The following is a 26,314-nucleotide window of genomic DNA, read 5'->3' on the forward strand; positions in this document are numbered from 1 at the left end:
TATATATATAGGGTTGGGTTCACGTGAGATCAAAGGTTTTTCGCAAGACCAATTTATGTTCATTGATTAACTTTATAAGCTAACGATCTAATGGTCTAAAGTTGTACGGTGACAATTTTGTGTTTATTGAGAAGTCTCGTGATAATTCTGTGATTATGAATGCTCAAATTGTAGATTTAATCCAATGCTTAAGAATTGGTTTTACGGGTCTCACGAAAAACCCTTGGTCTTATATATATATATATATATATATATATATATATATATATATATCAAAAGAAAACTTTTGCAAATAAGTAATTGATGATCAAATTGTTTTGGTTATATTTGGTAAGGGCTGCATTGTGGAATGTAGAGAATGGAGACCCACCACTCAACTTGCATTTATTCTGCAACCAAGGGTGTTTTGGTAATTAACCATGATTTATATAGAAGTATTAATGTTTTGACAATTAAATATCTTAAATAATTGTTTATTTTTTAATTTATGATATGGATAAATCTATTACAAGATTTCCAACAATTATGTTATAATAGATATTTTGAAGATTTAACATTTTCATTTGCTTTGGAGATCAAGGGTTCAAAAACATATCAGGACCTAATTGGTTAATATCTGGTCAAAAACCAAAATCTGAAGATGTAGGGTTATGGCTATTGGACTAAGATTCAGTTATTGATTTAAGATTTTACGAAGTGGGATATCTTTAAGTCTTAAGGTAGATCAAAGGTCCGTAAAGTCGTACGATAAATTGAGCTTGGCTCCAAAGGTCAAAAGTGGCTGGAGGTCCCAGGTTTAAATCCAATAAGAAACAAAAATCTCCTTGTGGCCATGAAGGTTCAAATGCGGTGACTCCGGGCTACCTGCAAAATAGAAGGTCGCCCTGGGATTAGTTGGTTCGCCTAGCGGGTTGGATATCCAGGTTAATCAAAAAAAAATTGTACAATATGTTTTTAGCTGAATTCCACCGTTTGGAGGGGTTTTTAAACGTTTTGGTTTGATTTCGGTTGACTTTCATTTTTTTTTTTTTTTCAAGAGGGTTTTCTGTGTTTTTTTGTTGATTTCGAGGTATTTTTTTGGTTTTTTAATTAATATTTTATTTATTTTGTAATATACTGGAGCATCCCTCAAAGTTTAATCGATACACCTTTCATGCCTAAAAAAGTAGTACTTGTAAAACTAAATTGAGCAGGCTCACTGAACCCGCTCTAACATACATTGTATGCCTCTGCTAATACTGATCCTAGTATCTGACCTAATAGTGGGCCCTCTCTGGTTTCTTTTTTTACCGACCCAAAAGATTATTTCAAAATATTATGTATCTGTAGATATAAATATCATTAAATCAGTTATGTTCATAATTACAACAGATATTAATTCGAAATTCATCATAGCACATTAGATATTAAATTTGATCACCTACTATAAGTATCAGTTTTGTCATAATGTATCCATAACTTATAGGTACGTCAGTAAAAAACTGTCCTTTTTGTTTTAAGTGAAATTAAAACGGTACTCGTGCAATGCAGTTCGATACATCTTGATTTGAATGTTTCGTTTTATTTTGTCCGTATTGAGATTATAACACATTTTTATATGATTTTGTTAAAGCGATAAGGTTTTTATGTTTTAATAAAATATAAATTTGAATATCTCATAAAAATTTGAAAAAAATACATCAATATTAGTATATCAAATTAACTATTTAAAAGTTCATGTTTTTCGTATAATTTTTTTAATTTAATTTTTTATTATAATTTAATTTAGATTTAATCACAAAATAATTTATTTTTCGTTTAATAATATATTTTTTTATAAGAATAATAATCAAGTGTTATGTTAACATTTAATGATTGTTTTAATTATATTTAAAAAAAAATATTTTTAAAATAAGATGTTTATCCTCTATTTGATTATATTTATTCGCAATTAGTTATACGAATTCAAAAATCGAGCTTTAATAAGTTGTACTTATGCATAATTACTTGTAATCTTGGATTTTAAGTAATATGTATTTGTTAGATTTTAAGTAATATGTATCAATTTATACTACCTTATAAACCAGATTTATCAAAAGTCTTAAAAACAATTTTTAATGCACAAAGTACTATATATTAATGCACAAAGTCTTAAAACCAACTTATAATGCATTAAGTACTACTACTTTATGCATTAAGTTTTAAAATTTCTTAATCTACAATTAAAATAACACATAATACAAGTTACCAATGCATATAATTATTTTTTTTTCATGTTCCCAAGATATTTTTGATACATTTCACTCATGTATTCACTATCTCATACTTCTATGTCTTCTCCCCATCCCCCAAGGTGAGATTTAAACTGATATTTACCGTGAGTTATTAAAAGTTCTCGCATTCATCTCACATTCAATTGCTCTAGAACTCTCAGTCTCGTTCTCGATCTCTTGATTCTTTGCTCTTGGTGTAAATCAAACATATTTGTGGAGTCGTTTAAATATATTGGCTTTTAAACTGTCATACAATTTTTTCATCGATATACTGTAATTAGAACCATAACTTTTATTTTATTCAAATTGTATTAATATGTGAAAGATCAAGTGTAACCTACATCATTGTTAAATATTTTATAATAAAACCAGTAAAACTTTAAAATCGTTAAAATTCACATCATCCATCATATTACACGGATACACAACTAGTTAATATTAAAAATTAAATTTTTTTGTTTTGGCTAAATCCAAACGAGATTATTATTTATTAGTTTTTCTTTTAAATAAATGAAAAAAAGAAAAGGAAAGTAGAGGTGTGGCGTTTATGAGATGTCCACGTGATCAATCATGTGCCAAAAGGGTCAAACCAAACCAACTTTAAGAATGTTGGCTTCCTATGTAACCACATCTCCCAAATTACTATCTTAGTTGCCCCATTTCGTAAAAGACAGATTGTATGAAAAAATAATATATTTTAATTTAATTTTTATTTTAGATAATGTATTTTTAAAATTTTCATTTTCGTACTTAAGATGTAAAGTTTTAAACATTTAAGTACCCGGGTAACTGGTTGAAGTATTAACCGATTATCATGTTGATGTGACTAGTGATGTGGTATCCAACTCTGTATTATTTGCTGACGTGGTCAGTGACGTGGATTTTTTTAAATCTAAAATTAGTCTTTTTTTTAGTCTAAAATTAATCTTCACCGGGTTACCCAGGTACTTAAATGTTTGAAACTTTACATCTAAGGTATCAAAATGGAAGTTTTGAAAGTACGTTACCCAAAATAGGAATCAAGTTAAAGTACGTTACTTTTTCATGCAATTTGCCATTTTGTAAAGAGTAAATTACGTTTTTGGTCCCTGTGATTTATTAAAAATTATGGATGTCGTCCTTATAGTTTTGAAATTTCAATTTTTATCCCTATGATTTGCCATTTCTTTTTCGTACCCAAGGCCACAATACTACTTTTAAATATGAATAACTAACAATGAATTGTAAAACATGGAAACAAAAAAACAAAGCAATAAGCTTTAAATCATAAAAACGAAAAATGTAATGAATAATAAATTATAAGTATGAAAATTGTAATTTTAAAACCAAAAGGATGAGAACAGAAAATTTCAACAAACCATAGGGACTAAAAATGTAATATACTGTTTTTTTAAATTTAATTTTAGAAGAAAAAAATAAAAAGTGAAAAAATAATTTTTTTTGTTTGTATTTCTTGAGTGCCGAGAAAAGAAAAAGGAAAGGGTAATTGTATGAAAAAAATAACGTATTTTAACTTGATTTTTATTTTGGGTAACGTACTTTTAAAACTTCTATTTTGGTACATAAGATGTAAAATTTTAAACATTTAAATACTTTGATAAACCATTGAAAACTAATTTTAGATTAAAAAAAAATTCATGTCACTAATCACGTCAACAAATAATACTGAGCTGGATACCACATTACTCGTCACATCAGCATGATAACCGGTTAATGCTTCAACCAGTTACCAGAGTACTTAAATGTTCAACAATTTACATCTTATGTACCAAAATGAAAGTTTTGAAAGTATCTTACCCAAAATATAAATCAAGTTAAAGTACATTACTTTTTCATACAATTTGTTTCCTATAATTTGATGGTTGTTACAAAGTAGGAAAAAACCAAAAAATGAAGAAAACACAAGAAAGAGACGATAAAAAGGAGACGGAAACATTGTTGGATGATTTTACCGTTGGCTCTAACAAAGAAATTAGACGGAGGTAACAGTCGTGTCTCGTTTTAAAGCAAAATGCAGACCTAGGGGTCTAAGCAAGCCGACCCTTATAACGAGCTACTTCGAGCTCGAGCTTAATAATTCTTGAGTTCGAGTCGATCTCGAACACACAATATAATTCATTTAACTTAACGAGTCGAGCTTTGTAACACAATATATGATTCGGCTCGTTCGAAAACTGGATTCAATTTTTCGAGTCGAATCATTCGAGGATACACTTTTTTGAGCCAACACATGCTAATATATTTATTAATAATATAATAAATATATACAATTTATTGAGCTCGAGTCGATAAACTAGTTAATCAATCACGAGTTTGAACCCATAAACGAGCATCGAGCTCGATAACTCAAAAAACATTCGAGCTCAAGCTCGAACCCTTTATTGAAAAAGTTAATGAGCTTGAATCGAGCTCGAGCCTAGTATTACTTTTTCAATCCCAACTCAATTAACTTACTACTCGACTTAACTCGGCTCGTTTACACCCCTATGCATACATAGAGAATAAACATCGGCTTATTAAAGTTGAAGTCCAACTTTCAAAGATTTCACTAAGGGGCCGTTTACCAAACACTTACCTGGTAAGTGCTTATCTGTAAAATTTAACACTATTATTTACTTACCGGATAAGATTTTAGTCTACCAAAACGACATCGTATGCAACAATTTACCTGGTAAGTGAAGACCGTAAGAGTCGTCGCCTTCACTTATCGGGTAAGATTCATGATCCTTATCTCGCTTTTACCGGGTAAAATTCTTGATTCTTACCATATTCATCCGGTAAGGTAACATGACTTGATAAATACTTACCCAGGTAAGTGCTTAGTAAACGGCCCCTAAACCTTACAGACCATATAATCAACCAAATAGTCAAATTGTATTGTAATTTTTTTATTACATGAAAAATATCAAATAAATTTCATCGATTTCACATAAGCTGATTACTCATCTATCAGTACAAAATTATAAAACGCAAAGCATTTCTTACCTTATTTAGTTAAAGTATTTTGATTCGAAAATAGACAGAGGTGTGTATATATAGCAACACCGATCTACATTTGACTATCAGTGAGTATGAAAGTTATGGTAAAAATGGTAAAAAATAACAAGCTGAATACAGTGTAACTTATTAGTTATAAAGAGGTATTTAAAATAACAAATAGAGAAGTGTCTAAACAGCCACTTGTACGGGTGCATGCATACTTGTGTAGGAAGGCAGGCAGGATATAGAAACCAAATGATTGTAGCAATGTGTGCCAGCACGTTGTTCCATGTGATCTTTTTCTCCCAAGTCCTTTTCCATTATACTCTCTTTTCTTTTCTTTTCATTTTTTATAAAACATAATACCATATCCAAAGTTGTTTGTTTTCACATGCAATCGTTTAGGTAGTTATATGATCTTAGTTTAGTTATATATCTTAAACGATAAAGAAAATGAGTGAAAAGACCAAAATATCCCTTACGTGGAGGAAAACATGTCTAGAATGTTTATGGATTAGGTTGATATGGTTGAAAACATTTGAACAAACTCAATTCAATGTTTATGGTTTGAAAAATATCATCTCGACCCAACTCGAACCGTACAGGTTAATAGATTTGTCTGGTTAATATTTTGGTATATCATAATATTTTTACTTAACTTTGAATATGTTTGTGATTCCTTTTTCATCATTGAAAATACATGTATATGAAAAGGGTATGTGATGGTATAATTATAAAAATACATATTAATAAAAACTTAACAATCATATTAAATTCAAAAAATAAAAGAATATTAGGTTCATCGGGTTAGATTCAGTTCTAAAAACTATAACTCAATTCCAACTAAATACATACGGTTTGAAGATTTTACAACTCGATTAAACATTAGGTTGCTTCAGGTTGGGTTGGTCGGTTGTTGAACATCCCTCCACATAACTAGGTTAACAGATGCCAAAGTAACAGAGCTAATGGGAGGGGTTTATTTAGGCTTCGAAACAAAAAATTTGGACCAAAAACGTAATTCTACTATTTTTCTTTCATAAACTTTTACACTCATGTTTTTATTGATGAAAGTATAATCTGGTTTTTAGGCCCTAATCAAGTATTGGAAACGGAAATGGGACCGATCGGGCTTTTTGCTGCCTAGACCATTCCCCACAATTTCGTCCAGCTCGGGCCTCAGACCAAGCTTCTAGTTCTCACTAGATCCGGGCTTTTCAGACCAGGCCTCAGATTTGGGCTTATTCTTGCAATTAAGCTGACAAGTTATTTTCAGTGCTTGATAAAACAAACAATAGCATAGCTATCAGTAATGGATCACAAATCTGTAAATTAATCCTCAAATGTAACACTTAAGCCAAAACTGAACTACGATAATTTCTCGATACCCAACACACAGAAACAGTAATTCTTGAAACGAAAATATCCAAAAAAAAAACCATACCATCATAATCCAACGAAATGGTGTTTTACTTGTCGGCCTTGGAGGCAGTTGCAGCCGCTTGACCTCTGAGCCGACCAGTCCTCCTAGCGGCAATAAGACCAACCTTTTGACCGGGTGGTGCATCACGACGAACGGTACTTGCGTGACCAATATGTTGATGGTTACCACCACCATGGGGATGCTCAACAGGGTTCATAGCCACACCACGAACCTTGGGCCAGCAGTTCCTCTTGACTCGGAACTTGTGATACGCGTTACCAGCCTTCAGCATAGGCTTCTCGGTACGTCCACCACCAGCAACCTGCCCAATCATAGCCCGACACCCGCTTGGCACGATTTTCTTGGCACCAGATGGAAGCTTAACCCTATAAATCGACAACCACACAAAAACTTGGAACCATTTACCATTACCGAACCACACAAAATTAAAATACAAATAGGCATACCATTGTCAAGGCAGTTTCGCCATTATCCATCTCTAAATTATATACAACCTTCTACGTCGAAGGCTACATTTGGCTAACTAGCTTATAACAAGTCGTATTTTAGCTGAAAACTAGTTGGCTAATAAAATTCAGCCAAGCATGATGAAAAGTTGAAAACTAGCTTATATGTTCGATGACAAAGTAAAATGACCTAAATCAAACAGTGTTGAACAATTCTAACATACAAATCATTTAATTGGAATAAATGGAAAAGGTTACATGAATTTCTGAAGTAGCTATTCCGAAAGTTGGCTTACTGAGAATACTTTAGATAAATTCAAAAAATAAGCTAGCTTATGATTGCAAAGTATGAAATAAGTAGCACACAATTGTTCCCACCCCACCCTTGTATAAAAACAAAAGAGGGGTTCATTGTTGTTTGTACTCTTAACCATTATTGTTCAAATTTGCAAAAAAAATGCAAAAAAAAATTACAATCAAGTCAAGAATGCAACATCTTCACATGAATACAATTGATATCAACAAAAGAGAAGATTTTTCATACGATAATCTTTCGTAGTTGAAACCAATATAAGTTCTTTCTAAAACAAAGTTGAAACACCTTCTACCTGCCCTAATCATATTAATCAAATTAAGCTCATATTCTGAATAAACTTTATACATCATACGAAGTTTGAAATTGAGCAGAAGCTCAGTTCTCCGAACAGAAGCTTAAACTAGCAACTCTTTTATGAAGTAGATACAGTTCATATTTGAAGAACAGGGCATACAAGTATCCACAAGGCCAAATGTATTCATATAAGCAAAGTTTAACACATTTAAGATAAGATTGTGCATATATGTGTGCGTGAATACATTGTGCATACAAGATTATGATCATAATTACAGTACATAAACAATTTTAGGGTACGAAATCAGAAACGCAAATAATTGATATAAAACGAGATTGGCAAAACCATGTAATAATCATACATAGACGCGATTCTAGATTAAATCAAGGAAAAATTTTGCATAACAATGTGATGTTATCAATAACAAAAACAGTAATCGAGAAGGATTTAATAAGAATGAAGCTTATCTACAAATGAATTAATAATCTATACCTGGTGGTGCCGTTATCAGGATTATGACTGATAACAATCGCGTAATCACCAGAAGCCCTAGCAAACGAACCACGGTCACCGACATGATGTTCAACATTGCACACAACAGCTCCTTCAGGAATAGATCTAAGAGGAAGCACGTTTCCGACCATCAAATTAGCCTTCTTACCACAAAACACAAACTGACCGGTATACATCCCCTCGGCGGCGACAAAGAGTTCCTTCTGATGCTTGTACCGGAAAGGATGTCGGAAAATAACGCGAGCAAGAGGAGCACCACGGCCGGGATCGTGGATGATTTCGGTGATAACACCTTTGAGGTAACCATTCCGTTCGCCGAAATCGAGACTCCTGAACCTCGCCGGACCTTTGCGGTGGTGAGTGTGGGATTTGAAAACGGAGCCTGCTCCCTTACGCTGTGCCCTAATCACACGTCCCATCTCTCTCTCTCTCTCTCTCTGACCTCTCTCTCTCTCTCTCTAGGGTTTGGCACAACGGCGGAAAGTGGAGAGTTGAGATCTTGATATAGGGTTTTTACAGAGAAACAGTTATTTGGGCTATATGGATCATATTAAATGGGCCGTTAAATGGGCTTTTGTTTGAACACGTGTCCAATCAAGCAACCAGTCTTTGGTCCATTTGGTCAACCTTTATACTATAATTAGGGGCTATTTGACAATTGTTAAATGGTTTGGTATAAAGTAATTAAATAGTCAGAATGATTAAGAGGCATTTATAATATAGTGCAAAATAAAATATAATTGTTTGGTAATTGTGTATAATAAAATTAGGGCTCTTAATGATTAAGGGAGATCCAAGATACAAAATCATTCAGAGGGTTTTAGAAACAATTAAGAGGCAGACTTTTTTTTTCTGCCAAACAAGATTCATCTCTTAACGATTCAGAGTTTGCCTCTTAATGGAACTATTAAGAGGTAAACAAACAACCCCTGAGTTTGTTTTCCGTTAAGACAACTGTGGATATAATTGTCTGTATTGATATAGTTGTTTGTATATTAACAGATAAGTTGTTGTTCGGTTGTTGTGCTGAATAAACAGTCTGAATGTCAGAATTAATCATTTTACCCCCAATCTTTATATTTTTGTGTGAATAAAACAGCAGTGTGATACAAATGTTGAACGAATGATTTATAATTATAAAAAAAATATCAATTAATTTTTTTTTAAAAAAAACAACTTGATTAACATAATTATATGAGTTAAACGTTATCCTCAAAACAAGGGGAAAAAAACAATACAAATTAGCATTCGCAGAGCACAAGACTCTCACCATCGAAGCAAATAAAACAAACATCCTCCTCCTCTTCTTTTCCTGGCAGACGGTTTCCACCTGAGCCTTAGGCGGCCGCCCTCGCTTCTGCTTCACCACTTCCCCTCTCCCTCCGTCGTTACCTAACTCCACCGTCCCTCCTCCATCGGCGACGGCTTGAACAACATCCATCGCGCCATCGACCAGCTTCGAATCATCGCCAAACGGTTGACTCTTGTCAGCGCTTTGACCCTCGCATTCATCATCACCACCACCTTCGGCACCACCGCCCAAACAAGTCAACGAACCCTAGATTGTTAAGTTGACTCGCGTGATTGCGATGAAGACGAAACTCCAAAGAGAGGGGATGATTGGTCCGTCGACAAGGGTTGAGTTTGTGGGTATTTGGGTGGGGTTTTACCTTTCAAGGGTATTGAGGGGGAAAAAGGGTCAGCTGAGTGTATATGACTCTATTTTTGTAATTGAGCGATTCAGGCATGGGCTCATCAGATAAACCCATACCGAACAGCTAGATATGGTTGTGTGAATAAGCCACATACCTTATACAAACCATTAAGCCGCAACCGAACAACCCCTTACTCTATTATAGAGTACAAAAAGTCAAAATCTCTAGAAAATTTTACATTCACCTCCAACAACTACTCTATTTTAACAATTTTAAAATTAATTATATAAATAAAAAATTTGATACATTTAACAAAATATCATTTCTCTCTCGTACACATTTTACTTCAATTGTTTTAATTGGTTGAATATAATTAAAATTATTTTTTCTTTTTTTCTATGGAGTTTTAAAGATTTCTCTAAATTTAGAGATTTTCACAATCTCTCACCTATTTTCTCCATTTTAACACAGTTGTTCGAGATTTGGGATCAGTTATATTTTTTATAAAAAAATTAAGGTTCGAAAAAGATTAATGTTTTTATAAATTATATATCAAGTTTTTTTCAAGATTTCTACAAGGTATACAAGTTCTTTTTTTACCAAAAATTTCAACTTTTTTTTAAGTTTTTCATGTTCTTTTTGAAGTTTCTTAAGTGTTCCAATACTAAGGTGCCGTTTACCAAACGCTTACCAAGTCACTTTACTTTACCGGATGAATATAGCAAGGACTAAAAATATTACCCGGTAAGAACGAAAACAAAAATCGAGAGTCTTACCCGGTAAGTGAGGACGGGGGCTCTTGCCATGGTTAGCGCTTATCGGGATAAATTGTTGCATACGATGCGTTTTAGTGAATAAAATCTTACACGGTAAATAAGCGATAATGTTGAAAATTACCGGTAAGTGCTTACCGGGTAAGTGTTTAGGTAAACGGCCCATAAATTTCAAAAATCTTAATTATGGAAACATTTATAACAGTTTTTGTATGAAAAAAAATTAAAAAACAATTTTGAGTGTATTTAAATGACCCATTAGAGATTTTAAAATGTATTTCAATAAAATATTATGCAAAAAGAAGTTCAGACCAAATGGATCCCGACTCGAGACCGAGTTTTTTACATAGAGAACATGTCGGAGTTTTTGGTCAGGGCCGGGACCAATTACGATAGGACCAGTTACAAAAGGAAATATTGGTCTACGAAAGATTTGGACCAGGCCCGAGACCGTATTTAGACCATCTCTAGTCCCCATCCCCGGTATAAATCGGTCTCTACAAATACGGATCGATCGGTCTTAATTCTAATCCTTGTCTCGGTTTCGAACAAAAACCCTATAACTTATCCCGGTCCTAATCCTATTTAAAAATACATATATTTTAAATCATTTTAGATAAAAGTGTTTTTAATTTTGATTTTCGAAATTTAGCTTTAAATACACTTCAAATGAGGTATCTACTTAAAATTTTTGATTAAATACTTAAAAGCATTGTAAAAAATACTGAAAACATGTATTATAATTAAAAAAAATTAAAAATTAAAACTATATCTATATATATATATATATATATAGGGTGGTGCCTCATTGGTTTGAGTTTGGCTCAAAAGGTTAAAAGTATCAGGAGGTATCAAGTTCAAATCCAAGGAGGAATAAAAATCCTCTTGTGGCCACGGAAGTTCAAATGCGGTGACTCCGTGCTATATGCAAAGCAAGTGGTCGCCCTAGAATTAGTTGGCTCACATAGCGGGTTGGATATCCAGGTTAATAAAAAAAAAACTTAATTTCTTTTAGGAACGGTCCTTATACAAAATCAATCCCTGAACGGGCCTTCAAATTCAGTAAAATTTGTTGTTTAATTTATTGGTTGGCTTGGTGAGGGTGATGGCCATGCCGAAGCTCTCCTCATTGTCCTTCCTTTTTTGCCTTTCAAAAAAAAAAATCAGTAAAATTTGTAACCACTACCAATCGGTCCCGCTTTGGCCATTTCTAATATGGTTTGCAAAAACAAATCCAAAAATATATGTTCGTATGAATATACTTATACATTATATATACTCATTTGATTTCTCATTCTATCATTATACTTAGTATATATATATATATATATATATATATATATAATATATATATATAGTAGAAGGGTACTCGTGCAATGCAGCAAAATATATCTCGATTTCAATGTTTCATTTTTTTGGTCTATATCGATGTTATAATAGGAATTTATGTGGTTTTGAGCAAACAATAATGTTTTTCTTAATAAAATATAAATTTGAATATATCATAAAATTTTAAAATTTTAAAAGTTCTCACTTTTTTGTGTAACTTCTTTAATTCAGTTTTTTATTATAATTTAATTTAGGTTCAATGACAAAGTAATTTATTTTTGGTTTAATGATATAATTTTTATAAAGATAATAACTAAATATTTTGTTAGAACTTACTAATTATCTTAATTATATTTTAGATTTTATATTTAAAACAAGAATTTAATCTTGTATTTGATTATATTTATCTACAGTCAGTTACACGAATTCAAATATGAAGCTTAATAAGTTGTATTTAAGCACAATTTACTTGTAATCTTAAATTTTAAGTAATATACATCAATAAGCAGTACTTCATGTATAAAAAAATGGGTTTTAAGAGTTTTTGTTAAATGTTATATAATATAATATTTCCACCTCTTAGAAAGAAATTAACTTAAATCAAAATACTTAATAGCATGACGATTCATTTATACAAAACTTCTACCCGAGCACACGCAATGGAACCGTAGACAGTAAAGTGAAATCCAATCCACGAAATAATTTGATCTATGGACGATATCATTGTCGTAAAGATTGTAATGCCAGATGAGTCATTACCGCAGGGCATAGAGGGGGAGGTCATAAGCGTTTATACCGTAAAATAGATTTTCGATGGAATGAAAAAAACATATATGGTATAATCGTAACCATAGAATACGGCCCGAATTGAAATGCTATATACATAGAAATATATAATTAATACTCTGGGCGGAGATAAAGGGTATCCTTATCCCTGTTCAAACCAATGTCATTTATTGGATTCTCCGTCGAATGCAATTTTTTTGCCATCCCAACTCCCCAGCAGACCGTAAAAAATGGAAGCGGTATGAGCCAAACTTTGTGGTAAGATTGTTGACCTCACTTACAGGGTAAGACTTTCGGTCATTGTCTTGTTATTACCGGATAAAATTCTTGGTATTTGTCATACTCATTCGATAAGGTAATTAAACTTGATAAACACTTATCCAGATAAGTGTTTGGTAAACGACTCTTAGCGTTCTATACCAATTTCAAAACAAAAACCCATAATCTAATAACTATTTCTACACTTATTAAAGCATGATTTGAATTTTTTTTTCAAGCCCATAGGGACCAAAAATGGAGTTCACTCCTTTTTACCATGTGATTCTAACCAATTTTCTAAATAAAGTCCAAGATGGATGGGCTTTTGTTGGGCCACAATGGCCCAATAAAAAGTATTTTCATAGCCACATTTACAATTTTGACTCATGAATGTATGACAAAGCAAACTGTACGTGAAGGGTAAGATGTACACAGTATTTTTTTTAATCTTAAAGGGTTAACAGATTGTTCCCGTTAATACCTCTAACTTCCAAGATAAAGAATGAGACAAAGTTTTCTGAATATTTTTCGGGTAAAACAACAGCTAATGATTACTTAAAAATCTATAAACTGATGAGTTAACAGAGACTTGTAAATAATGAACGTACTTTCTTGTTGGATACAGTTACTGACTTATGACTGGTCTCACGGTCATGTAGAAATCAAAGCAAAAAACCATCATGTCATGTGTCAAATCTACCAACAGTATTCGTTGTTAGCCACACATGGTAAATTAAACACGCGTCATTTATCTATGTATAGACCATCATTGGAGAAGCTCCAGATCGTACGTGGGATTCATACTGCTCAAGGCTGAAGCCCAAACAATTTACCACGAGCATGAGTCAGTGTCCGCTTCATGGTTCAAGAAAACTGGATCATTTACAAAGGGAACACTGGCTTAGTAGTTCCCGTTAACCTCATGTTTTTAGAAGTAAAAAATTCAAGTTTTACCAAATTCGAGAAGTATATGAGTTTAAAACTCGCTATTATATACTTAAAAAAGAACTGATATCTCGAATGATTTTCTTCAGATAAAAATAACAAAATAACTTGTTCCAGTATCTGAATACAACAAATCTCATGGATTCCATCCAACCCCGTAAAATGATATTTTAATAAAACAAGGTGGACAACTCTGATAAATTTTTAAATACAGTAACGACATTCAAAACATAAAATCAGAACAAATTTTCAAGTACTTAAATTTATCAGTCTGTATCTATAAACATTTTAATAACATTAGAGAGATATAATAATATTATATATGTTTAATGATGGAATATTTAATTTCAAGTGTTTGTTGGTTTAGAAGACAAGTCAAAGAATTGACCCCAAGACCCATGAAACATGCCATGACCAAACCAACACTCACTATTAGTTTATAGTCTATGCACACATTCATGTTTATCTACCTCAACATGTCTACTATAAACAATTCTAAACAACCCTAACAAATTATTTTCATTTTAGTTTAGTTATAAAAACACACACACACACACACACATATATATATATATATATATAATAGGGTTGGATTCACGTAAGACTAACTTGTTTTCATAAGACTCGTGATACCACTTTTTTACACTTGAAATTTCATAGCAAACGGCTGTGAAAATCAGTGGCAGATCCATAAACTTTTATAGTTGGGGGCACACTTAGGGGTGTAGTCGTGTAGAAAAAAAATCAAAACCAAATAATTCATCCTGATGAAAACGGTTTTGGGTTTTCCTTTTCGGCTTAAACGGTTCAGTTAACCGAATTAAGATAACTTATTCAGGTTAATTTTTATATTTCGAACGAAAATATCAGTGTGTGCTACAAATGGACCAATTAACAATTACGATATCAAGTTGGGAGCCCTTGCCTTGTTCTTGTTGGACGCACAATAGGAAATTTACTAAACAAAATTTTTTATAACATTTTTGAAAGAAAAGTTGTGGGTTTGTTGGGAGCCTAGGGGACTAGGACTCCTACCACCATATATTGGATCCGCCAGTGTGTGAAGGTAAAAAAATTGAACATTTACAGCAAAAACACTGTGAAGATTACTTTCACAGTATTTTGCTATGAAGTTTCAAGTGTAAAAAAATGATCTCACGAAAACATATTGGTCTTACGTGATCCCAAGTATATATAAGGTTGGGTTTATATGAGACCGGACTATTTTCGTAAGATCACTAACATTGAAATTTCACAACAAAACATTGTGAAAGTATGAAAAACACAGAACATTCACAACAAAAACACTTATATACAGAAACCGATTGATCCATTAGATGATGAAATTTTGGATTTGATCCGATCTAAATACAATTGAATATCCAATTATTATCAGTCTGTTTTAATTGAACCAATCAGTTCTAATTAGATGAAATGACTTTGTATACATTCTTACCTAATGAGTTCGATGAAAGATATAGAAAAATACATTAATTTAATGTCAAATATTAAATAAAAAATCAATATAAATGTTAAATGACTTTTATGCCATTGATTCCTTGTCTCTTTGAACCACATTTATTTTATTTACTTGGGATTTATTCTTATAAAAATTACAAATCAATTATTTGAAAGACAATGCTCATATAAATAATTACATCATCCCACATACCATTTCATAGACCAATTCCCATTTTTAAATTAAAAAAATAAATCAATTAAAATAAAATAATAGATTGACAATTTTGTCCCTTATGTCCTATCAGTTCAATCTAGCAACAGGTTGGAAAACCAACAGAATGTTTGGCCTTTTCTTATCTTCTTCCCGCCCTCTTCATTATAAATGATTCGCTTACCCTGAAATGACCTGGACTAATAAGGAAATCCCAATTTATTGGGCCTTTCGATTAGGGATGGTGATTTGCCTCGACCCTGTGGGGAACCCGGTTCACCCGACCCGAAAGAGGACGGGGATTCCCTGCTAAAACGGATCCCGGGGATGGGGGATGTTACTCAAACCGGGGACGGGGCCGGAGCCGAGGATCCCCGATAGAATTAAAATAAAAGATATTATTTACGGGGTTTGACCGGGGATTGTTAGAGATTTGACCAGGGACGGGATAATAATCCCCGTACCCACCGGGGACCGGGGGACGTTACTACAAACCGGGGCCAGGGATTACAAAACCCACCCCGTTGCCATGCCTACTTTCGATACAATCAAGCTGGGCCTTGATGTTCCAGGGAATGGCAGAATCCGTCTCTAGCAAGTACGTGTTTTTTCATGTCTCGTTTGCCCCTAATAAATAGTCAGTTTTGATGGTTTTGGAAATGTGTATACGAAGATAACGCATACATGTTTCGTATGATCTGTATGTACTTGTAATGATAATCTTTTACTTATTTATTTTATCTGTTTTACACGCAGCGACTCATGTCGATATGTTATTGGATACATGTATCGTGTAATTATATCAAGTACCCACTTGATAGATATGTTTGTCACATTTATTATATTTACAGATAAGTATAGCCACATGTATATCTGATTCAACGTATCCCATATTCTTTTATCTAAATAACAGATCTGTTACTATTATAAGATATATATAAATCAATAAAATATATTAATATGTAGATTTAATAATTATGAAACCAAGAATATGCCCAGATTTTATATCAGAGATATTATTTAGAAAAATCCAAAAAAAGTCAATGGAAATTATATCAGTGCCCAAATTGAGTGTTTTAATCTGATTTATGATGGTTCAACAAACATGATAAAAAAATATATCAAACATAATTTAATAATCATATTTAATTTCCAGTCAAATATTTATAGTTTTTTGTAAATTACAAACAATCAAAAATGATATTAGTAATATCAGATAAATTTTTTACAGGGACAAATGAATATCTAGCAGTTGTTTTTTATAGGAATGAACATAACCATCTTCATTCCAACCGTTGAAAATAAAACTTGAAAACAGTGGCTTTATTGAATATTAAAAAAAATTAAAAAACATCAGTAATATTATAATAATAATAAAATAATATATGTATTTATAAAAACTTAACATTATATATATATATATATATATATATAAAAATAAATAAAATCATAAAAATTTAATATTATATTAATATTTGATTTATAAAATCCAACTTTATTGACTGTAAGATCTAAATTTTTTTAGCGTTACCATCTTTAACCTAACATTAAAAACACAAAAAAATGAGCTGTTTTCATCTCCAACCCAACACTAAACTGCTAAAAGATGGAGGTCTAAAATGTTGACCTATATATTTGAAGGTCAATAAAGTAGGTCTTTAAAAAAAATATATTAATATTTTATTCAACTTTCTAATTATATATATAAAGAGATTAATGGGCCGTTTAACTAAATGCTTACTCGGGTAAGCGCTTACCATTAAGAGTCAACACTATAATTTATTTTTTGGGGTAAGATTGTAGTACATCAAAAACGTATATTATGCAACAATTTACCTGGTAAGCTCTTACCGGGTAAGATTCTTGCCCCTTGCCTTGTTTATTTGGTAAGGAAAATTTCCCATTAAGTACTTACCGAGTAAACATTTAGTAAACAGCCCCTAATAGTTTAATTCATTAACAAAATAATATATATTTATGCACACACACACATAATTTTAATATTAAGAATATTTTTTACTGTGTAATTGGAGTCGAGTATTTTTAGTGTTTAAACGACCCATCATTTTTAATAGTTGGGTTGAAGATGTCTTTAGTGGTGGGCTGGAGATGCCCTTTAGATACATAAATTAATTTCAACCGTTAATCTAGTTTAATATATATCTGATTTGATGTATACAATTACAGGTCAGTGGAATATTTATGCTCAAAATCCCGATTCAAGTAGTCATTTATTTGGTACCTCCCAAGGAGCAGGTAATTTTTAAAAAGAATTATATATGTGTATATACATAGTAGTAGTAATAATAATAATAATAATAATAATAATAATAATAATAATAATAATAATAATAATAATTGTAGGGATTTAATAATAAATAGAATATTATGCGGCAGGCCCGGAATGGGCCTGAGGCCCGACAAGAAAAAGCATGGCAGATATACCTCACACGTGCAAAAGCCCAGTCAAAATAAACATTCTATCTGCATTGCCACACGTGTCCCCGACCAGTCACATTGGTCACCCGCCGTCAACATATTTCACGTGTGGCTTTGTTTCCGTTAATTCCAACGTCGCCCATTTGGAGAAACGTCTAACGGTACAGCTAACGGAACGTCGTATAGTCGACCATAGTTTATCCGTACTTGGTTGTCTCCGTTCAAGAAGACCAGAAGGATACGTGTACAATACAGCGAAATACAATTTAATTTTAATGTTTCGTTTTTCTTTTGTCTTAGTCGATGTTATAATACAGTTTTATGTGATTTAGGGAGATCGATAATATTTTTAAATTTGAATAAAATATAAATATAAAAATATATCATAATTTTTTTTAAAAGTTATTGATATTAATATCAAACCAACTATTTAAAATTTATCAATTTTTATATATTTCTTTAATTTGTTTTTTATTTTTGGTTTAATAATATAATTTTTTACAAAAATAATAATTAAGTATTTTATTATAACTTAATGATTATCCTAATTATATTTTATATTTTTAATATTTAAAATGAGATGTTTACCTATATTTGATTATGTTTATTTGCAATTAGTTACACGAATTCAAACATAAATCTTTAACAAGTTGTACTTGCGCACAATTTACTTGTAATCTTAAATTTTAAGTAATATGCATCAATAAACAATACTTCATGCTTAAAAAAAATGATTTTTAAGAGTTTTTATTAAATATTTTATAATATAGTATAGATTAACTAAAATAGTCATTTTCAGATGTTGGTTTATCTGTTCGTCATTTCTCTTCTAAAATGAGAATTTGATTGAAACGAAAGAAAAGGTCATTAGACTTTGTGAAATGTAAAAACAGAAGTTTATGAATCAAGTCCGTAAATACAGGAACCAAAACTGTAAATTAGTTTCAACACCTCTGCGGAGGTGTTATTGCGGACCTATATTAATTTTACAGATTTGGTCTCTTCATCTGCGGATTTGCTTCATAAACTTTCTGTTTTACACTTTGACCTCTTCGCAAAATGCGGACCTAGTGACATTTTGGAGAAAATGGCATTAAGATGTAAAGTTGTTTCACTAAAAAATTTATTTAATATTATTAATTAGTAATATGTTTAAAAAAAAGGAGGTAAATTTGTCCAAAATTTTATATTTGTTTTTAATTAGTAGGTAAGTGTTTACTGAAAAGTGTAAAAACCTTATCTCAGTTTGTTAAGTAACATTTAGGCATGACAAAGGGACGAGGATGGGGGTTTTGTAATCCCTCATAGAGATGGCCAAAAACCGGTCCCGGACCGGGCTGGGCCGGTCCCGATCGGTTCTAACCTTTCTCATAACCGGTCCCAGTCTCGGTCGAAAATGATAGAACCGGTCAAGGTAATTCATAACTGGTTATGGGCCGCCGGTCCCGGTCCCAACCGGTCCTTGCATTAAAAAATAAGATTTTTATTTTTTATTTTTTTAATGATATATATTTTTAATACATTATAAAATTTACAATTGTAACAATCCCAATCCCAATCCCAGTTTAAGTAACAATCCCAATCCCAATACCCGTTTTAACGGTGAATCCCCGTCCCTGATCAAACACAAAACCTTTTGATTTATTGTGGATTTTTTTCTTCATACCATATGATTAACTATTTTGATGATGGGGGCACTATTTCCTTGGATAATATGATATTCATATATATATATATATATATATATATAGATGATAATGTACAAATATGATATGCATATGTTACAAGTGAAAGTTGGATTAGATGTTGAGTGGTGGGGGTGTTTATAAATTTCTATTCACAAATGATTGAATGGTACACTTGAATTGTACGTAGGGGTAGGAGGAGGAGTAGCATGCCATTGCCATTGCCATTTCCCATGAACCACTTTACCCAAAAAGTAGAGAAATGACATTTGACATTTGACATTAATTTTAGTGCTTTCATTTTTTAAAGCAAAAATTGACACAAATCACTCTATTTTACAACCAAATTGATTTCCTAACCATTTATCTTCAGAGTCTATCTAAATCACTAGATTCCCTTATACCCGAATTTGTAATTATTGCAGACCCATTAAATGATAAAATTTTGGTAAGAACGATGATAAGGATAGATAGTCTCTTATCCAATAAGTGATGGTGATGACTCTTACCCGAGTAAACGTTTATCGGGTAGATTGTTACATACCCATACCGTTTTTAATATACTACAATCTTACATGGTAAAATAGATTATAGTGTTGACTTCTACTGGTAAGCACTTACCGAGTAAACAACTTCTTAGTCTACCTCAAAAAGTAGCATATCATTCTTTTTGAATTTTAAATCTTTTTGTCTTTGTTAAATGAAGCTTTCATTTATTTTTACAGACAGGTTTTTTTTAGTTGAATTTGAATGACATTTTTTCGGTTTTTTTGGCTGATGTTCTTATATTTTCTGATTTTCCGATCACCCTTTAAATTTTAACGTGTGTATCTTTCTTAATCAGATAAAATTTACTTATAAAAATTGACTGACAGATATACCGAAATCTCCCTCTACATTTTATTATTTCTGTGTATGATATATTTATATTTAATTATTATAATATAATATGATAGGATAACCCTATACTTGCTTAAAGTAATTCCACACTTTGTGAGGTGAAAGCAAGAGTTGACTTAGAGGCTTGAATTGCACTTCTTTGAGTTTACTTTGCCTTTTGTGATTGTAAGTAGGCTTCTTTGATTTAACATCTACTCATCCTTTCTTCACTTTGACTTTCATATGTCAATTGCCTTTTTATCATAAATTATTAATGGGTCGTTTACCGAACGCTCATTTGGGTAAGCGTTTACTAAGTCATATTACCTTATCGGATGAATATGGTAAGGATCAAAAATCTTATCCGGTAAGAACGAGACAAAGATGATGTGTCTTACCCGGTAAGTGAGGGCAACAACCCTTACCATGGTAAGCGTTTACCGGAAAATTTGTTGCACACGATATCGTTTTGATAGACTAAAATCTTACCTGGTAAACAAAAAAATAGTGTTAAATTTTGCATGTAAGCATTTAATGGATAAATGTTTGGTAAACGACCTCTAAATTATCCCATACTGATGCGACACTCATCATGGCTGAACGGACCTTTCCGCAACTACTAATAAAGTTAACCATGATTGGTACATAATCGAAAACGTTAACTTTGAACAAGTACTGAGTTGGCTAAGCTAGAGGATTCAGTAGACTCGATTCAATATTTTGATGAGTCTTATTGATGAAATCTGGAGAAAAATTCAAGCTTTATTTGGTAGCCAGACAATAACAAAAAAGATTATGAACAAGAAATAATGGAATTCATCTGAGATGGAACGAATTGAATAGCTGATCGATTCCTATATGGAAAAGAGAAACATGATAATGGTCGTAACTTTTTATCCGAATCAAACATGACAAAGAAAAACAAAAGAGCCACTTTGATGCAATAAAAGAAGTAAGAATTGTTGTACTGCGAGTGGAATTACGTCACTTTGGCACATCACCAGGTACAAAATCCATTGTCTTATTTCCCCATATATATATATATATATATATATATAGAGAGAGAGAGAGAGAGAGAGAGAGAGATGCAGGTTAAAACATGAAAACAACCAACTTAAAATAAATGTGAGAATAATCAAATCACATATGATTCTACAGTGATGTACAATACCACCAGAAGTGTTATGTTGACTAGTCATCTGCAACCCTTTAGACGTGTTGTAGATCACATGTGATTTGACATTTGTCATGTTTCTAATAAGTTGACGGCTTTCTCTCTCTCTCTCTCTCTCTCTCTCTCTCTATATATATATATATATATATATAGGGTTGGGTTCACGTGAGACCAATGGTTTTTCGTGAGACGCGTGAGACCAATTTATGTTCATTGATCAACTTTATAAGCTAATGATCTAATGGTCTAAAGTTGCACGGTGATAATTTCGTGATTGTTGAGAAGTCTCGTGGCAATTTTTGTGATTATGAATGCTGAGATTGTAGATCTAATCCAAGGGTTGGGAATTGGTCTTACGAGTCTCGCGTAAAACCTTTGGTCTCACATGATCCCAAGTCTTTATTTCTAAAAACATATGTTTTCTATCACATATCTAACGTGCTTCCGTTTACGCGAATATCAATACCAACCTCTGAAACCTCGTAATATATGTGCAAGTACAACTGTTTTTATAGCGATACACAACACATGAAAATGAATACGAAATCATGAGCTTTCCTTCGATTCCCAATTGTTTTTGTACATATCCTACATCGAAATACCATTGAAAAAAAAGGGACCAAATACGATAACATGATGGGTTCAGAGATGTTAAATGATCGATCTAAACAAACATCTTTAATTTCCTACCTAAATCCACAATTAATTAACATTATTCCACATCTTGTGCCCCGGAAACCATTTCGGGCACTTTGGGCTAAAGTAACTCGACACTACCCTCGAATTCAACAATTTCACGATCGGCTCGTATTTTACGCATCTTGGAGTCTTGTACTGATTGATTGAAGCCCCTAAGCTGATTGCATAATCCATCAACTTATCAAACGTCCCATTTTCGACAATCTTGATCTCTAAAGCCCCTATCGACTTATCTGAAGTCCGCCCTTGGCGGTAAACACTGTTCAACGACTCCTCGATTGTAAGACAACAATCCTCGAAAGCCGACGCTGGAACCGAGATTGACCCGTTTACACTAACCTCCCAAAAGATCACGTAGTGACCTGGGACCGTGGTTGTGTCCGCATAGCTCGTGTACTCAGTTAGGGTTACACCAAAAGGGACCAAATGGTTAACCGCAGTCTCGACCGCCTTGTGTAGTTCGACTTCATCGGTCTTGTCCGAGTCGATACTCAATGCCACATTCTTTCTACATATAAAACTGAATTGGGGTGCCTTGTTCTTGAATCCAACAACTCTAAGAATATCACCAACTCTATACCTATAAAGACCTGTAATTCAATCAAATCACGATCAGATGTCAAATATGTCTAAATATCCTAATAGACTGCTTTACAGACGTTAAAATTTATAGCAGCAATGATTATGCACATATATAAACGTGTTACGGTAAGTAAAAAAGGACGAAAAGTACTGACATGTGTATACATGACAAAAAACACTGATGTTTTGACACAGTGTACTGTAAAACCGATTTTGTTGTACTGAAAGTCTGAAACCAGATAGATTTCGAAAGAGAATTTGGATAGAGACAAACCCGCATATGTAGTGACAACAAGCTCATACTCTTCACCAATCTTAACATCTGCAAGCTCCACCAGTTTCTGCTTCTTCTTCTCTTTCTTCTCACTTCCGCCATTAACGTTGTTTCTCTGAACAGGAAGGAACTCGAAGTACGCCATGGTAGGGATGAGGGTATACGCCACGTCACTAGGGTTACAAAGTGGGTTCAAATTAACCCCAAAATAACACTCGGATGAAGCATACATCGTACAAACCAATGGCAATCCGTTACTGTAATAATCCAACGTCGGAATATACTGCGCCATCGATCCCGTTACGATGACGTCGACATACTTCGTGTTCGGCCATAGCCGCGTGATTATAGCTCGCCATGAATTCTTCGAGCATTCGAACTCGATAAAATCCGCTAGATTCGGGTCGGGTTTCAATATCTTCATGACAGCTTCTCTTACAGAAGGATCAGAAATGATGGAATTCAAGGATCCGGTTCGGATATCATGGGTCAAATGAACCCAGTGCTTCTCCAAGAACCGAATAGCTCGGATAAACCCGGATGCAAAAACGGCTCCGACCCGGAGGACTTCTTTGTTGAGACATAACCCGCAGAGCATTTGGGAATACATGCTTTGATATGAATCGGGGCAGAGGATTGTCGGATTCGGGCTGGTGTAATTGGTATACGGGTCATCGGGTCTTTCTTTGAAATGAGAGCTTTTGTAGTAGCTGGTTAAAACGGGTCGGGCGGGTAACCCGCCGGGAGTTTTGGATTCGGATTTGATGAACAAGAAATACATCCCTTTTCCTTTATCTAAACCCGAAACGAATTGATTCATAACCGGCATTAAAAGACTGTATAAAAGTGATCTTCTTTTAAGCTCGTCTTCAATGGTGGGCATCAGCTTTCTCTCTCCTCCAGATGTCCCCGAACTGCAAAGTTTTGAAGAAGTTAAACCTTTTTGAGTTATAATAAGTTGACAAAAGACTTTTTTAGAAAAACATGAGTTGTTTTAATGAGCAATCCCAAACACCCGTAAGCATATTTTTAATTTACCCCAAAAAACCCCATCAAAATTCAAACTTGAAAGCAGGAAATCACGAGAATTAATGGCGGAAAAATGGTGTTGATACCTTGTTAAGAATTCAGAAATGGGGTGGGAAGAAAGGATGGGGGATTTATCGCCATTGGCGATTCGAGTTATATCGGTGTGGAGATCTTCATAAGTGACGACCGGAATGAGTTTCTTGAAGGTTTCGCGATCGGTGGTGTCGCCGGAAAGTCCATGGCGGTGGAGGTATTCGACGTCGGCATTTTGGGTGAGGATTTCGGAGAGGATTCGTTGTTGGATGGCGTCGGGATTCGAGGTGACGTCTTCGATGAACTGGAGAGATTTTTTGTTTTTCTCTGTAAGACTGTACTCCGTCGTGGTGTGGTGGTTCCTGGGTGCTTCCGGCATGGTGGCGGACGGTGAAGAGAGAGACAAAATGGGTGGTTTTAGAGAGAGAAATGGTGGTTGTGGGGAGGGTAGAAGAGAGAAGGTGGTGTTTATATAGAAGAAAAATGGAGGTGATTAAGGTGAAAAATAACTGTTTATTAAAGCGAGTGGCACTTTTTGTAAATATGTGAAATATTGGGTGTATTTGTTTTGCATTTTTTTACCCCAAAATATAATTACAAGAAAAATAATATAAATTATTTTTTGGAATTTAAATATATTTTTTTATAACAATATTATTGGCTAGGAATTAAATTTAAAAGATTCAGATATCACGATCATCTTAATTGTCTTATTTTATATCATTAAGAAAATAGGATTTATAATTTATTTTAATTTTAAATAATCCGGGTTTATTTATTATTAGAGTTGGGGCTGTAAACGAACCGAATGAAAACGGACGGAGGCTTGTTCATATTCGTTCGTTTAACTTAACCAAACAAACGAACGAAAATCTTTGTGTTCGTGTTCGTTCGTTTAGAAATCAAGTGTGTTCGCGTTCGTTTATGTTCGTTTGTTAACATATAAACGAACGTAAACGAACATAAATAAATATTATAAACAAAAGATTATATATTAAATTTAATATATAAACGAATATAAACAAATGAATATAAACGAACGTAAACAAACGGTAAATGAACGAACCTTCACGAACATAAATGAACGATCAAGACTCTTGTTCATGTTCGTTCGTTTAACTAAACGAACAAAAAAGTTTGTTCATGTCCGTTCATTTATTAAATAAACGAATTTCCCGCCGAACGGTTCGTTGAACGTTTAGTTCGTTTACAACCCTAATTAGAGTTTTACATCGGTTACACTTTGATTATTTCTTTTTTATATGATAAAACATCCTTTATTTTCTTAAGTGCTTTTTTACAGTGTCTTCAACAGTTATTTTAAAATAGAGATATTATAAGATTTAGTACACTTGTCAGAGCAAATTTTTCACAAATTAATATATATATATATATATATATATGTGTGTGTGTGTGTGTGTGTATATATATGTATATATAGTTATAGTTATTTGAAATGTTTTTAGAGAGTAAATATGAGGTTTCACATATTTTCACATGGTAACAGAGTGAAGGTTTATCAGTTTATGGACTTGAAATTCCAGGGCAATATGCAATATGTACTTGTCTAGCCCTCTCTCTCTAGCCCTTTCTCGATAGTTTAGGACAATCTGTGTTTGTGCAGGTGTCCAGCCTCCATTGTAGAGAACGTGTTAGAGTTTCACATCTGCTAGACTTGAACTCTTCTTCTCTAAATCTGATGAGACATTCATTCTATCCACAAATGTTCAGAGTAAATCGAGGATCTTAGAGCATCTCTAACAACTTTTCTAAAATAGAAAATAATGGGTTTTTGTTCTCTAAAATGTACCAACAGTTTTTCTATCTTGTTCTCTAAAATATAAAACCATTGAAAAA

The 26,314-nt window shown here is 32.9% G+C and overlaps 2 protein-coding genes across 2 annotated transcripts; both read right to left on the bottom strand.

The window, feature by feature from the left end:
• Positions 1 to 6,512: 6,512 nt before the first annotated feature.
• LOC112514800 (60S ribosomal protein L8-like) lies at positions 6,513 to 8,712 on the bottom strand. Its single transcript, XM_025121409.1, has 2 exons — positions 8,225 to 8,712; positions 6,513 to 7,040 (listed from the first exon to the last, which is right to left on the bottom strand). Exons 1-2 carry the CDS (start codon positions 8,662 to 8,664, stop codon positions 6,701 to 6,703), a joined length of 780 nt encoding a protein of 259 aa, XP_024977177.1. The 5' UTR covers positions 8,665 to 8,712; the 3' UTR covers positions 6,513 to 6,700.
• Positions 8,713 to 22,375: 13,663 nt separating this feature from the next.
• LOC112514477 (indole-3-acetic acid-amido synthetase GH3.5-like) lies at positions 22,376 to 24,836 on the bottom strand. Its single transcript, XM_025120968.1, has 3 exons — positions 24,511 to 24,836; positions 23,396 to 24,309; positions 22,376 to 23,129 (listed from the first exon to the last, which is right to left on the bottom strand). Exons 1-3 carry the CDS (start codon positions 24,834 to 24,836, stop codon positions 22,543 to 22,545), a joined length of 1,827 nt encoding a protein of 608 aa, XP_024976736.1. The 3' UTR covers positions 22,376 to 22,542.
• Positions 24,837 to 26,314: the final 1,478 nt, after the last annotated feature.

The sequence above is a fragment of the Cynara cardunculus genome, assembly GCF_001531365.2.
Source record: "Cynara cardunculus var. scolymus isolate 2C chromosome LG 6, CcrdV1, whole genome shotgun sequence".
NCBI classification, from domain to species: domain Eukaryota; kingdom Viridiplantae; phylum Streptophyta; class Magnoliopsida; order Asterales; family Asteraceae; genus Cynara; species Cynara cardunculus.